Source organism: Balaenoptera borealis (assembly GCF_965194805.1).
Source record: "Balaenoptera borealis genome assembly, chromosome: 2".
In the NCBI taxonomy this organism is placed as follows: Eukaryota; Metazoa; Chordata; class Mammalia; order Artiodactyla; family Balaenopteridae; genus Balaenoptera; species Balaenoptera borealis.
Genome location: NC_138867.1, coordinates 84,978,539 through 84,995,508, shown reverse-complemented (window position 1 = coordinate 84,995,508; position 16,970 = coordinate 84,978,539). Strand labels below are relative to the sequence as shown.

Sequence of the window (16,970 nt, the reverse complement as noted above, 5' to 3'; positions counted from 1 at the left end):
ATTTAACTGAAAGATTTACCTTAAAAATTTTACTCCTCTTTATAATATTCAATTATTCTAGACCTATTTGAGGAGTCCTGAAAGCAAATGCCTACTTTTCAAACACGTTACTACTGCTGTAAATGCAGTTTCTTTGCTTTAATTATAGATTGTATACAGAACATGTGAATAATGAAATACAGAATTCCTCTCACCTGTTTGGGTGTAACCCCAGGCATGCGAATATCCAATGCAAAATCTGATGAATCAACAGGAATTACTGGTCTGGTGGTACCAAGACATTCATTAGAAAATGATCTGGTAGTTTCTTTAAACCTGAAAAAAGAAGACAATTTCAATATCCTTGAACATAATGGTATCTTACCTGGATGTGAGAAAGGGGAAAAAAAAGGAATTCTATGACTTTAAAGATTGTTGATTTAGACCCAATGAAAAGATGTAATAACCACATAACATTCTATAATATTCTCAGAACTGCATTGTATAGTTCAAGAGCAGTATATACCCAACTTGAGAGCAAAATATAATCAAAGCAACCTAGCAGCCTACATTTAAAACTTAATTCAATAGAAATTTGTCAAATATACATTTGTTTCTAGTTAATGAAAGTACAGTATAAATAAATTATAATTATCACAGGCCTGTCAATCCTCTAATGGCAGAAATATTAACTACAAGCCAGTAAGTGACTATTTTATGAATGTCCAGTATTACTAGTCAGCAACAAAAAACCAACAGTAATATTGCTAGGAGGTGGAGTTTTATGGGGGTGGGGGGAAGACTGTGATGTGAATTACAAATGTACAGGTGCATAAATATTTAACACGGTAATTATGAGGCGCGTGTATACAGCTCAATGTTTCCTCGTGGAGCTATTACAGTCCATGATCTGCTTCTCCCCACCAGTTACCTACCTTTATATTTTATTCTTCGGGCTGTTATAAACAAGAAGGTATTCAAGTCTAAACGACTATATCGTAGTTTCTGAAATATCTCCCCAAGAGGGAGTGATTAGTATTGGAGATCACAACTTCTAAGTGGAGTTTTGAAAGCCAGTGCAGCTTGGCTACAAAACAGTGGGCTTTTTCTGCAAGGGGGACTTTTACAAGAAGTTACTGTGCTAAAATTCCAAGTGATTTCAGCAAAGTTAATCAACCATGTATATTTCTCCAACACTCCGGTTCATAAGTGATTACATTTTTCAGCAGCATGCACAGAAACCATCCAAACAACATTTCGCCTGTTTAAAAACAAAAAACAAACACCCACCTCTTAAAGACAGAAAGTGGGCTTCTGAAACCCAAACAGCTGCTTTGAAAAACAAGGAGAACTAGCAGGCGACGAAAGCCAGCCATGGCCACGCCGCTCCGGCCCCGCCGGGAGGACCGGGCAGCGCAGCGCTGGGCTGGGGCCGGCGGTCGGGCAGCGGCGCCGCCAGCAGCCGCTACTTCATGGCCGGGGCGCGGCGGGCGTCCGGCGGCGGCCACACACCATCTGCCTGCGAGAGCTGCGAGGTGTCTGGATCAAGAGCCGCAGGCAGAACCCCGTGGGAAGGCGGTACTTTTGTCGGGTCCGCGAGCGGAAGCTCTCCTCCCTTCAGAGCTGCTTTCTGCCCTGGTGCTGAGGCTAGACGTGAGTGTTCCTTATCACTGGGGGATGACAGGGACTGTGAGGGATATCACACAAACCCGCGTCAGTCATCATTCAGAACCTGCAAAAATAGAAGCAGATAATGGATGACTAACACGTTACAGCGTTTGTGCTCAGCAAATCCCAGCTGAGGTTCTTCAATACATTAGTAGTTGCACAAGCTTGAGCCCAAGCCTGGTGAAAATGCTGGTCTGTTGATCTCCCTCCCCCAAGACCAGCCCCCAAGATTTCAAAAACCCCCATAGCCCCTGTTCTGCCTTTTCCTCTTTCCTCCTCCCTCACACCCACTCTCTCCTTTTCTCTCCTACTTCTTTACCCCTTTTACCTCACATCCACCCCAGGCTCGGGATTTCTTCTCCTTACTTCCTATGTCACTCCCTTCTATTATCAAAAATGCACTTAATACCTCTGCTGAATGTAAACAAAGATACTCACACAAATGATAGGCTAAGGCACAAGAAAAGGAAAAAAAGAAACTAAGGCACAGACAAAGCACTTGGATACAACAGTAATCAGAAAGAAAAAGACTTTGAGAACAAAGGCATGTTTACATATATGCATCACAGAGCTATAGATCCAAGGAGAAAGATACCCTCGGCCAAGAATGATCACCACAGAAGTAATCGCTGAAGTTCTCAGAATTACTTTAAAACAAATCAAAAATCTATAGCTAACACAATATATGAAATGTAAGCACCTACTAAAAAATCCTGCATCTAATATACAAAGTAATAATTCCTTACTTATAAGGCATGCCTCCCAAAAGATATTCTTTCCTGAATAAGGTTTGGAGACTTACAATGCAATGCAATTAGAAGCAGTAAGGAGAATCTCAGCTGGCTCCCACATGAATTTTATATACAAAGGATATGATCAAAACCTTTACATTAATATAAATGACAGGCCATACGGAACTAATGCAACATCTCAACATTTTGTCAAGAGGACTCAACTAGGCTAAATTTTAAAATATGTGCGTTTAGACTTTACTCTTGTTTTGAATATATTTCAGACTATGTATCAAGTATGTACATTTTAGCAAGGTATTATTTTAAAATGTATCATTCACAATATAAAAATACATTCAAAGGAAAAGATGTCTTAAAGTTCTATTTTAATCACTAATTATAAACATGATTTGGTGAATCACAAATAAATCCATTGGCCAGATGAACAACAGTAAGAAGCAAAAATCAGTAAGATCTTTAGAAGTGCTCCACAATAATAAGTTAGCCTCTAAATCATCCTCTGGAAATCACAAGATACTGAAGCTAATTTAAACAAAACAAAACAAAAAATCAAACAAAAACTAAGCTAAAACAAACAAAAAAGCATGACCTAAACTTTAAATCAGAAGAGTTCATGGTCATTGCTTTCTAGAAGAAACATACCTTACACCAAATATAAATAAAACATGATTGAATATCCAACCTATCCAAGGATGCTTGAGGCTCACCAGCAACCAAGGACCACAGTTAATTTACACAAGCAATGACATTTTTAAAAGACTGATGACATTTGTTTGAACTTTCTCTTTGGCTTGCTATGTGAGCTTTCACAACAAAAGCCTTTAGCTTTGTCTGAATCCTGTGGGTAAAGGAAAGAACTTACGGGGGAAGAGAAATAACTGGCCTGAAGGCTATGCTATTGCTTTTGTTTACAACAAAATATAATCCTGTAAAATGACAATGCTTAACATTCCCTGAAGTTCTTCTTTTTCTTTAAATATATGTGAAGAAGGGATTATATTTTATTATTTCATGCAGAACAGGATTCAAGGACAGTCCTTCTTCTAGTTGGCAGGGAGATTTGGTATTACACAAACACTTGAAAACAAATTTAGTATTAAAATTCTCTAACAGGAACACACCCTTAAGTACTAGTCTTTGAAAAAAATTCCACTTATCCCTCTGATTGATTTTATTACCTTTGATGTCCCTGAACCGCCCCCTAAAAGAAAAGGGAACTGAAGTTGTGGGTAAAAGCAAAGTTGCTATTTGTAGCCATGAACAGAACAAAAAAGGTCTTATAGAAATGAAAGCTAATTATGCTTTTTGCTTCTTGATGCCTTGTAAACTAAAGACAAAATACAAATCATCATATGAAAAAAAATCATGTCTAATCATTTCATTTATTTTACAATGACTGATAATTGAGGAATATATGTGTGTGTGTATGTATGTGTGTATATATATAATATTCAAACCTTAGTATTCTTGTTTAGGATAAAAAAATTCAACATAGATTTCCTTGAGATAATTCAAAAAAACATACTTAATTTCATATTTTGTACAAAATATTATAATATATTTTGGAGTTTTATAAAATGAATAAAAGTAAAAGAGAATATAGTCTATTAAGGGAGATCCTCATCTTCTCACAAGTAATATAAGGTATGTTTAGAATGTATTATTCCTGTGAGAGTACTATAAAAGGGACTCAGGGAATTTTGAGGAGGGAAAGATCATTTCAATCTTCAAGAGGAGGGTAAGAAAAAAGAGAAAGGTAAAGCAGTCTTCAGTGGAAGAGGTGGTTCTGAGCAAGAGCTTGAGTGTGGTTGGGTTTCCGCTGTGAGAGACGAAGAGTGTGTATTCCAAGTGCAGGGCACGGGAGCCCAAATGGGGAGCAGAGAATGTTTGAAAAACGAGTAATAAAGGTTCTGCCTCCTAGACTCAAGTGGCAGACCCAGATTTACTATTTTATTTGTAATACGAAGCAAATATTCTGTTTACACATTATAAATAAATTCTTAGTAAGAATGATGTATAGTTTATACCTGTACAAATATTAATTCCAGGAGCAGTAGTATTATGTAGTAAGTACAGCCTAGTACAGAGGACCATAAAACTCATTTGGCTTTTACCAAGTGAGCAGTCCATTCTTTTCCATTTTTATTTGAAAAAAGAAAAAAACCCAAAAAGATAGTTTAAATTTGTAATTGATCAAAGAATCAAATAAATATATTGGCCATTCACTTATCGATTCATTTATCAACAAGAAAGAACCATTATAACATTGAGGATGACAGCTTGTAAACTGAAGAAAAACTGCCTGGACTCCTGGCTCCACCATTGACTAGCCCTGTGAAACTGGGCAAGTACTTAGCCTCTCTTTGCCTCAATTTTCTCATCTGCAAAATGGAAATAATCCTACCACCTATCTCATAGGCTTGTTACAAGGAATAAATGAATTCATATCCTTAGAACAACGCCAGACACATAATAAATGTTTGCTTTTACTGTTGCTGTAACAAATATCTACTGAATGCCTAGGACTATCTTAATGCTGGGAATGGTGATAATCAAGACAGATAAAGTTTCCACTCTTATAGAGACTACTTTCTAGTGGGGGAAAAAACAAATGAAAATAATGACCAAATTATTGATTTCATTTTCTTTCAAGGAGATTTTATGTGGTTTCCTACAATGACTTATGATTAAACTGATTAAAGAATGCATATCCATTCACTTAGAAATTCAACTCTAGGAATTTGTTCTTGGGCAAAAATAGAACAAGGGCACAAACATGTTTATGAGGATATTTACTAACATTGTTTATAATAACATATAACTGGATGTTTATAATAGCAAAGAACTGGAATCAATTTAAATGCCATCAATACGAGATTGGTAAAATTTGGGGGGTGGTACCATACATCCCTTAAAAAAGGACAGGTGGGTCTATTTTTATAGGCGACGTCACATTCCATGACACATTGTTTTCTTTTTATGTAATTTTAAAAAATGTTTAAACAATCTCAAACTTGTAGAAATGTTGCAAGTACAGTACCAAAAACTTTTTTTTCTTTAACCATTTGAGAGTAACCAATTGCTGACCTGATGTCTCATCACCCCTGAATTCTTTAGTGTGTAATTCCTAAAGTATATCTACTACATAACCACAATACAATCATCAAAATATTCACATTGACACACTACTATCATCTAATCCTCAGTCTCCAAACTTTGCCAGCTGTCCCAATAGTATCCCTTATAGCAAAAGAATCAAGTTCAGAATGGACAACTGCATGTAAAGTTGTCATGTCTCTATTTAGTCTCCTTCACTCCAGGACAGTTTCTGTCTTTAACTTTTATGCCCTTGACTCTATTGAAGATTGCAGGCCAGTTATTTTGCAGAATGCCTCTCAATTAGTGTTTGTTTTCTGCTTATTAGGACTAGATTCAGGTTGTGCATCTCTGGCAGGAATATCACAGAAGTAACGCTGTGTTCCTTTCACTGCATCTGTATTAGTTGCCCATAGCTGCATATCAAATTACTCCAAAACTTAATAGTTGAAAACAATAAACATTCTCTTGCATAGTTTCTGTGCATCGGGTAAAAAAGTAGCTTAGCTGGGTGATTCTCTCATGAGGTTTCAAGCAAGATGTTGGCAATGGCTGCAGTCATCTGAAGGATTGACTGGGGCTGGAGAATTTGCTTGCATGATGGCTCACTCACAAGGCTGGCAAGTTAGTGCTGGCTGTTGGCAAAAACAACATCTCCTCACTATGTGGCCCTCTCTCTAGGGCTGCTTGAATGTCTTTACAACATGGCAGCTGGCTTCTCCCAAAGTAAGCAATATTTTTTGGGACTAAGCATCAGAAGTCACATACCATCACTTCTATAATATGCTATCCATTACACAAGTCGGCCAAACTCAGCATGGATGAAGACTACCCCAGGGCATGAATACTAGGAGATGAGAAGCCGGCTACCACAGCATCTTATTAGGTGCCTTGCAATTTTGATTTGTCCCTCTACTGATGATGTTAACTTTGATCATATAATTAAGGTGACATCTTCCAGGCTTTTCCACAGTAAAGTTACCATTTTTCCCTTTTTAATTAATATTTTTTGGTGGAGAGGTTATTTATTGACTTATAAATATTCCATTTCTCATCAAACTTTCATTTTATTCATTTATTTATTATACCATACTGGACGCAAAGTTTCTTATTTTATTCAGTGGGTTTTAATCTGTTACTAACTTTATTTACTTCACTGACTTTGATGCTCAAATTATCTCTGTTGTGACTCCTTTAAGCTAGCTTTTGTGTCCTTTTGACATGTCCCATCATCCTTTGAACACTTCCTTGCTTTTTGTGTCCTCTCTCATCTGGGCTCAAAACCCTCCACCAGGCCTTGCTTTTTGTGTTTTTCATTCCACTTGGCCTTTGCTGACACCTTACACTGGGCTGCCTACACACATGGATGCCCTCCTCACCCTGCTTGGGCCATGACATCCCATGCCAGGCCACCCGTCCTGAGCGCCTATCTTGCTCTGCCCCACATAGCAGCTCTAGGACTGAATTTTTCAGGAAGAGAAAAGAAAGATATTAACTTTAAAAAAATCAAATTATAGAACAGTATACACATGTATTTAAAATTCTGAAGTAATATAACTCAATTAGATTTCCAATGGTCTTCAGTGGGAATAGGTTAAAAAAAAAAACAGAGGGGGGATATTCACTGTCCATTTATATGCTTTTGCAGTCTTTTAACTTTCACAAACTTATATTACTTTTGTAACCAGAAGAAAATAGGGATATTTGTACACATACATATTTATATTTAAAATACTGAATATGATTCCACAGATTTCAATTTATGTGTTAATTTCTATCTGAGTTTAGGTTGTGTTTTGAAATATAACTAACTCTCCTTCTTTTCCTTGGCAAGAACTTTACAAACTAAATTTTATGGTAGTTATAGCTGTAATGCAGAGTTCCTCAAGCTCAGCACTAGCAACATTTTGAGCTGAATAATTCTCTGTTGCAGAGGACTGTCTTGTTCATTACAAGATGTCTAGCAGCATCTGTGGACTCTACCCACTAGATTCCAGTTGCACTCCCTGCAGTGTGACAACCAAAAATGTCTCCAGACATTGCCAAATATCTTCTAGAAGGTCAAATCAAAAATCGCCCTTGTTGAAAAGCATTGTTGTAATATGGTTCATTAAGATAAAGCTTAGGCTTCCCTGGTGGCGCAGTGGTTGAGAATCTGCCTGCCAATGCAGGGGACACGGGTTCGAGCCCTGGTCTGGGAGGATCCCACATGCCGCGGAGCAACTAGGCCCGTGAGCCACAATTACTGAGCCTGCGCGTCTGGAGCCTGTGCTCCGCAACAAGAGAGGCCGCGATAGTGAGAGGCCCGCGCACCGCGATGAAGAGTGGCCCCCACTTGCCGCAACTGGAGAAAGCCGTCACACAGAAACGAAGACCCAACACAGCCATAAATAAATAAATAAATAAATTAATTAATTAAAAAAAAAACAAAAACAAAAAAAGATAAAGCTTAATTTAAATAAGATGATATAATTACACCTGAATCATTGTAAATCAATTATACTTCAATTTTTTAGGTGATATAATTTCTTCAAATACATATAATGAGATATAAATGGATTTTTTGGGTTTTTTTATAAATTTATTTTTATTTATATTATTTATTTTTTTGGCTGCATTGGGTCTTCGTTGCTGCATGCGGGCTTCAGTAGTTGTGGCTCGTGGGCTCTAGAGCACAGGCTCAGTAGTTGTGGTGCACAGGCTTAGTTGCTCTGTGGCATGTGGGATCTTCCCAGACCAGGGCTCAAACCTGTGTCCCCTGCATTGGCAGGCTGCACCACCAGGGAAGTCTCTATAGATTGATTTTTAAAAGTGCTTGCAGGGACTTCCCTGGTGGCGCAGTGGTTGAGAATCCGCCTGCCAAGGCAGGGGACACGGGTTCGGTGCCGCAACTACTGAAGCCCATGCACCTAGAGCCTGTGCTCCGCAACAAGAGAAACCACTGCAATGAGAAGCCCATGCACCGCAATGAAAATTAGCCCCTGCTCGCCACAACTAGAGAAAGCCCACGTGCAGCAACAAAGACCCAATGCAACCAAAAAAGTAAGTAAAATTTTAAAAAAGATTCCACGTTAAAAATAAATAAATAAATGAATAAAAAGTGCTTGCAAATATGGAACTTCTAAAGAATGGGAAAAGAATATTCATAACAGCAAGTAACATTTATCGACTTATACGCCAGGTGTTGACCTTATGCATTATTATCTCACTGAATTCTTATGACTTTTAAGTACCAGTTATTATTCCCATTTTATAGATAACAGATCTAAAGCTCAGGAAAATTAATTAACTTGCTCTGGTTACACAACAGTAGAGTAGGGATTTAAATCCTGGCTTGCAGCCTCCAGAATCTATCCTCTTAACGCATATTCTTCAACATAAAACAAACTCTCTACATTCTTAGGGGATGTTTTCTTCAAGTTCAACAAAAAGCAAATCCTCTGAATATCATTTTATTGTGAAGTAACAACAGCCAATGTTATCGAGCAATTACTATATGCCAGGCACTGTACTAATAAGCACTATATATAGATTAGCTCATCTGAATCCTTACAGCAACTCTATGAAATTTGTACCATTATCATTCCCACTTTACTGAAGTGAAAACTGGACACACAGAGTATTGGTAACTTGCCCACGGAACACAGCCAAAATATAAACACAGGCAATCTGATGTCACAGTTAAAGCCCTCACCTACTCAGCAATAAATGTAACCTAGTCTCTTTTTTCATTCATATATTAGGAAGCATTAACATTTCCTCTACAACCTTACAAACATAACTCATTTAGCTAACTCAGAAAGAACAAATTGAAGATCTATGACAAGGGTCTAAATCTAGTCCCCAAAGTAGATTTTGTTTGGCTTGCAAGAATTTTTCCTAACTCTTCCCTTGCATTTGAATTCTGAGTAAACATTTCAAAATGAAAAGATTTCACATAAAAAGTGTCTGTTGAAGAGCTGTAAAAAATCTGGCATCACTGGACCCATATCTCCACATGGGAACAATTAATCCCTTCTGCTCCCTACGTATTCCCAGATCCTGAGGCCAAGGGTACTTGTTTTAACTGACACTCAACACTAAGGTGCAGTTTTGTCTGTCCAATTGTTTTGTTGTCGTTTTTTTACATCTGGCCAGTTTTTCTCATTAACATTACTAGCTATACCCTAAAGTCATTTGTGTTGTGACCCCAGAGGTGCACCCTTTCTTTATGTAAGAAGGTAAACTTCACCCTACACATACATAGCACAGCGTTCGCCACACTCAGATATACTAAGTTGCTACTTCTTTTCTTTCCTTTTCTCTTCTTTCCTTTCCTTTCCTTTTCTTCCTTTCTTTGTTTTTTAAGTCTCTCTTTTAGCAAGGCACACGAAATTGAATGGCATTTTCTGCACGTGGGTTTGTTTGGGATTCATCTCTTCTAACAGGTAGTCGATTTGAAGTATTCTTCCCTTGTTAAGTCAAAATTGGCTGGGTACCTATTAGAATATATAATGTTAAACAATCTCAGGGGTACCATTCAGCATATGATTCTACTGCAATAAGAACTTGCCAACGGTAACAAATTTTATTTATTTATTTTTTTGGTTGCCATGATCCGTACCAGATGGCCTTTAAATATGTCCATTAGTCATCAAATTGCTCAGTCCTGTAAATATTTCTGTGGGGGGAAAAAAACAAGAGACATTATTCTTAATTAAGTTTCTCAACTTTGACTAATTCAAATGTTACTTCATAACACATGAATCTAAATTCAGTGCTAGCATATTTTAATGTAAGATAAAACAGATCTCTGTGTTCCAATCAGCACACATCCTTTCGTTCTAAGGATGCACTGGAAGTTCTCAAGAGACTAGTGCACTGCACAGGAGAGCATTAACCGTTACTGATGATGTCAGAGAGGTAGAACGGCTCCTTTGCATGTGACTCATTTACCCACCAGTATCTTTTTTAATTTATAAACGTGACAAAGAATTCAGTTTCATAAGTAGAGCACAAAACACTTCTGCAGCTATAGCTGCCTTCTCCTTTAAATATTCTTGTTGAGTTGGGGGCGCAGGCCACGAGCCTGGTCCTGCAGTCATTTAGCAAGGTGGGGGTTTCTGTCCTAACTCATGGAGCAAGTCAGAGATGAGGGCCTGAACTTACAGGCTATCTCCATAATATGCCAATTCAAAAATTAATAAACTCTCTTCTTCCTCTTCACTGAAGTTTTTGAGGAACTGGTTTGAAACTAATATCCAAGACTTGACTACATTTCAAAAGTCTGTTTGTTTTTTTTTTTAATGAAGTATGAATCACTGGCTGATTTAAGTACTGAAAGATCTTTCCATTACCCTTGTAATGCTTCCTTTGTGGGTCTGTGCATTATTATTTTCTGCTATTTTCAAGAGGAAGTTGTTATAGAATGAAGGATGGAAGGGTGCCACATTTAAGAGCAAATATTCAGTGCCAGGCACTGGGCTTGGATGGATGTGGTCACAAGGCGGGGCTCTGCCTTTCCTTCCGTCTTTCTTGCAACTAATCAACATATTTTTTAATGAGATGTCCTCTTTTGTAGGGATTTTTTTTTCCTGTTTATACTTCCACATCCTTAGGCAGAGTTATTCCCGAAGCATTTCAATACATATTTTGTTAAATGCCTCCCTATGACTTCAGAGGCAGGAGTTATTAACTACACATGAACGTGGCTCAGATCCAGAACATGCAGCTACAAAATAAATATCCTCTTTCTTGATAAGGAAAATCTACAGGAAATGTCTAGATTTTCACTCCAAAATTACACTGAACTTTATCTTTTGTGTTGTGTGTTGTTCACATAGAAGCATTTTCTCCCATAGCAGAATCAAATTTTCAAGTGATTCTTATGTTTTCCATTTCAAATGCTCAGATACTTACAGTAAAATGCCCATAAACATACCCCTTGCTATAATAAAAGTTTTGGTATCCTTGTCTTTAAGCCTCTCAGCTGTATAATTATAGTACTTAAAGTGGGATCTACAATCATATAATGTTATTGTATAATTGAAAAACTTATGGGAAATTTTCCTAAAGATCATGAAAGAATGTTAAAACATTCTCTCATTTATATAATTCTGTTAAACTGAGTTTACAGTAACCTAGAGGGCTTCTATAAAATATACACTATACACTGCCCCCTCAATCCATCTCAACTATATAATTCGAAAGCCATTAACAAAAGAAACACAGTTGCTTAAAAACATTTTAATGTTTTTTATTTTGGGGTATACAAGCTATACTAAAATACAGCTTAATCATAACAAGACTATTTGAATTTTTAAATATGCAATTCAGCATTGAAAGAAGTACGATGTACTGAGTAGCTTATATTCAAATATTTTAACTTCTCATCTATAATAATAACAGTTTTCTTTGATCAGTGTCCCCAAACTCTCCATGAACTATCAATTCAGAGCTTCATAATTTTCTTCTGGCTCAAAAGGATCAAAGCATTCTTATGTTTGTTAGAAGTCTTTGATACTGCTGCAAAGACAGGTGGTGAATTTATTTCATAGTTATTAAACTGTTTCTTGCTGTCTTGAGCTTAGGAAGAAGTGGTTTATTTTAACAAGGTGCTTACAGACTGGCTTTCCCTTCCCCAGTTTTTAATCTTCTTTACAAGGTTTCCCACAGTGATGTGCACTACACCCTGGAAATGAAATAAGAGCTGAAAAAAAGATGAGGGCCATGATCCTCTGGGTGTGAGAGAAAACACAGGATGCCGTCCCTGTCGTATCAGTCCAAGGAAGTGAGGCCCAAGCAAGCCCAGTAGACCTTGCTCACCTTCCATCTCCATTACTGAAGTTATATGACCTAACCTTGAGTTTTATCATTAAAAAAAGTTGAATTTTTAATAACAATTATCATTGAAGAGTTAGGGGGAAAAAGCATTGAAACCCCCAAATTTAAACACTCTTTCTAACATTAAAAGAGCAAAAACAGTAATTCTATACATGATACAAAGGATCATGAGAGATTACTACAAGCAACTATATGCCAATAAAATGGACAACATGGAAGAAATGGACAAATTCTTAGAAAAGCACAACCTTCCAAGACTGAACCAGGAAGAAATAGAAAATATAAACAGACCAATCACAAGTAATGAAATTGAAACTGTGATTAAAAATCTTCCAACAAACAAAAGCCCAGGACCAGATGGTTTCACAGGCGACTTCTATCAAACATTTAGAGAAGAGCTAACACCTATCCTTCTCAAACTCTTCCAAAATATAGCAGAGAGAGGAACACTCCCAAACTCATTCTATGAGGCCACCATCACCCTGATACCAAAACCAGACAAAGACATCACAGAAAAAGAAAACTACAGGCCAATATCACTGATGAACATAGATGCAAAAATCCTCAACAAAATACTAGCAAACAGAATCCAACAGCACATTAAACGGATCATACACCATGATCAAGTGGGGTTTATCCCAGAAATGCAAGGATTCTTCAATATACGCAAATCAATCAATGTGATACACCATATTAACAAATTGAAGGATAAAAACCATATGATAACCTCAATAGATGTAGAAAAAGCTTTTGACAAAATTCAACACCCATTTATGATAAAATCCCTCCAGAAAGTAGGCATAGAGGGAATTTACCTCAACGTAATAAAGGCCTTATATGACAAACCCACAGCCAACATCATTCTCAATGGTGAAAAACTGAAACCATTTCCTCTAAGATCAGGAACAAGACAAGGTTGCCCACTCTCACCACTATTATTCAACATAGTTTTGGAAGTTTTAGCCACAGCAATCAGAGAAGAAAAAGAAATAAAAGGAATCCAAATCGGAAAAGAAGTAAAACTGTCACTGTTTGCAGATGACTTGATACTATACGTAGAGAATTCTAAAGATGCCACCAGAAAACTACTAGAAATAATCAATGAATTTGGTAGAGTAGCAGGACACAAAATTAATGCACAGAAATCTCTTGCATTCCTGTACACTAATGATGAAAAATCTGAAAGAGAAATTAAGGAAACACTCCCATTTACCATTGCAACAAAAAGAATAAAATACCTAGGAACAAAACTACCTAAGGAGACAAAAGACCTGTATGCAGAAAACTATAAGACACTGATGAAAGAAATTAAAGATGATACCAACAGATGGAGAGATATACCATGTTCTTGGATTGGAAGAATCCACATTGTGAAAATGGCTATACTACCCAAAGCAATCTATAGATTCAACACAAGCCCTATCAAACTACCAATGGCATTTTTCACAGAACTAGAACAAAAAATTTCACAATTTGTATGGAAACACAAAAGACCCCGAATAGCCAAAGCAACCTTGAGAAAGAAAAACGGAGCTGGAGGAATGAGGCTCCCGGACTTTAGACTATGCTACAAAGCTACAGTAATCGAGACAGTATGATACTGGCACAAAACCAGAAATATATGTCAATGGAACAGGACAGAAAGCCCAGAGATAAACACACGCCACCTATGGTCAACTAATCTATGACAAAGGAGGCAAGGATATACAATGGAGAAAAGACAGTCTCTTCAATAAGCGGTGCTGGGAAAACTGGACAGCTACATGTAGAAGAATGAAATTAGAGCACTCCCTAACACCATACATAAAAATAAACTCAAAATGGATTAAAGACCTAAATGTAAGGCCAGACACTATCAAACTCTTAGAGGAAAATACAGGCAGAACACTCTTGACATAAATCACAGCAAGATTCTTTTTGACCCACCTCCTAGAGAAAGGGAAATAAAAACAAAAATAAACAAATGGGACCTAATGAAACTTAAAAGCATTTGCACAGCAAAGGAAACCATAAACAAGATGAAAAGACAACCCTCAGAATGGGAGAAAATATTTGCAAATGAAGCAACTGACAAAGGATTAATCTCCAAAATATACAAGCAGCTCATGCAGCTCAATATCAAAAAAGCAAACAACCCAATCCAAAAATGGGCAGAAGACCTAAATAGACATTTCTCCAAAGAATATATACAGATTGCCAACAAACATAAGAAAGGATGCTCAACATCACTAATCAGTAGAGAAATGCAAATCAGAACTACAATGAGGTATCACCTCACACCGGTCAGAATGGCCATCATCAAAAAGTCTACAAACAATAAGTGCTGGAGAGGGTGTGGAGAAAAGGGAACCCTCTTGCACTGTTGGTGGGAATGTAAATTGATACAGCCACTATGGAGAACAGTATGGAGGTTCCTTAAAAAACTAAAAATAGAATTCCCATATGACCCAGCAATCCCACTACTGGGCATATACCCTGAGAAAACCATAATTCAAAAAGAGTCATGTACCACAACGTTCATTGCAGCACTATTTACAATAGCCCGGTCATGGAAACAACCTAAGTGTCCATTGACAGATGAATGGATAAAGAAGATGTGGCACACATATACAATGGAATATTACTCAGCCATAAAAAGAAACGAAATTGAGTCATTTGTAGTGAGGTGAATGGACCTAGAGTCTGTCATACAGAGTGAAGTATGTCAGAAAGAGAAAAACAAATACCGTATGCTAACACATATATATGGAATCTAAAAAGAAAAATAAAAATGGTTCTGAAGAAGCTAGGGGCAGGACAGGAATAAAGATGCAGACATAAAGAATGGAATTGAGGACATGGGGTTGCGGGGGGAAGGGTAAGCTGGGACAAAGTGAGAGAGTGGCATGGACATATATACACAACCAAATATAAAATAGATAGCTAGTGGGAAGCAACCGCATAGCACAGGGAGACCAGCTTGGTGCTTGGTGCTTGGTGACCACCTAGAGGGGTGGGATAGGGAGGGTGGGAGGGAGACGCAAGAGGGAGAGGATATGGGGATATATGTATATGTATAGCTGATTCACTTTGTTATACAGAAGAAACTAACACAACAATGTAAAGCAATTATACTCCAAGAAAGATGTTAAAAAAATACAATAAAAAACAAAAAAACAGTTAATTCTGTCATTCAGCAAAAATAGAACTAAAATCTTAACCTATATCATTTGAAATATGTGCCACTAATCAGGAATAACAATTTATGTTTCAAGGGAATTACCACTGTTACGTCAAGATTATTAGGAAATATTTTCTGGGTACTGGCACTGACAGGTATTTTATGTCATGGCTCAGGTTTGTGTTGCACGACTTAAGGAAACTATATAGAGGCAGATTTGTAGAACCAACAGCCCAAAGAAATTAGCAGTGGAGGTAAATAACATGCATTCATATTCCAAAAGCAGTTAGACATTTTCTTAGAACAAACAAATATAAAATGGTAGACCCAACTAGGTGCTTGGGATTTAAATAAGACAAACGGATTCTTATTAGTAATACTTGCCTATCTCTTTATAGGAGTATTGACAAGAAATGTAACTTATTGTTGCTAAAGCATTTTAAAGATAAAATGTGCTATATGACTACTAAGTACTACACAAGTACTAACTGCTAAATGAGTAATCAGCTTTACTACTCTTTACTTGATTCTACTGAATTTAATATTTATTCCTAAACAGAGGAATTATGTGAATTACCTTATTGGAAGATGATTCTTTTGAAAAGCATTTTTTTTAGTTTTTGAAATGGAATTTTTAAAGTCAGTATATAAGCATTAATTTTACTTTTTAAAAGTTTTGCTTCCCATTATGATGAATTTCTATTATCCTAAGACTAAATCTCTCAAACAGTGAAGAAGTCATGCAGATACCAAAACTTGGATCATTATACAAGTAACCCATGGCAATGTGTAAAATTCTATTGATAAAGCAAACAATGTACTTTCAGTCCAGTAATTCCACCAAAAGACTGTTACCTCTTTTGAAATGACATATTCCTAAAGATTTGGTAAAAATAGAAACCAAACAGAAAAATAGGACCTTAAGCCTTTAAATATACTATTCATAAAAGTACAAAAGGTGTAGATTTAGTAGTGATTATTTATTGTTACTTAAAAATACATCAAGGTCAACATCAAACCTTTTTAAATTCCTTTAACAAAATAAAACTATAAAATAATCAGTGGTTCCTATAACAGCCCCGAGGTATATCAGAATATCCTTAAAAGAAGCTGGCCATTTTATCTTTCAATATGATTTTCAGGGAAATTTATGTCTCTATCAATGCATTCAAAATTAATGGCCCATGCTTGACCGGCTGGTGATTTCCACTATCATAGTGGCCGGCAGATGATGGCTTCATTGATTCAGGGATGGATACCAACTGGGAAGGCAGCTTCTAGATTGGTCACCCTGGCTTACATCTAGCAAAATACTGTACTGATTACTGCTCTTTTGGCATGGTGGAAATTGTATTCTATTTCATGATTTCTTCATCAATGATTAAAGAAAAGATAAGTTGAATGGCAGAGATGAATGAATGATATTGTTAAATATGAGTGGAGTTATTCAAACGTAATAGAAAAATATGCTTTAAATTATTTGATCAATTAAG

General features: G+C 36.8%; 1 protein-coding gene across 9 annotated transcripts in view; it reads right to left on the bottom strand.

Moving 5' to 3' along the window:
- Positions 1-16,970, bottom strand: part of PAM (peptidylglycine alpha-amidating monooxygenase) — a 279,419-nt gene that overhangs the window by 149,180 nt on the left and 113,269 nt on the right. For 8 of the 9 annotated variants that reach the window (XM_082375927.1, XM_082375933.1, XM_082375925.1 and 5 more), the window contains 2 exons: positions 1,270-1,711; positions 195-315 (listed from right to left, as the gene is read on the bottom strand). In XM_082375927.1, coding sequence (XP_082232053.1) covers positions 195-315; positions 1,270-1,355 — 207 coding nt within the window. In that variant the 5' untranslated portion in view covers positions 1,356-1,711. Of the gene's footprint in view, positions 1-194; positions 316-1,269; positions 1,712-10,098; positions 10,156-16,970 lie in introns of all 9 variants that reach the window. The other variant, XM_082375926.1, reaches the window with a different exon arrangement.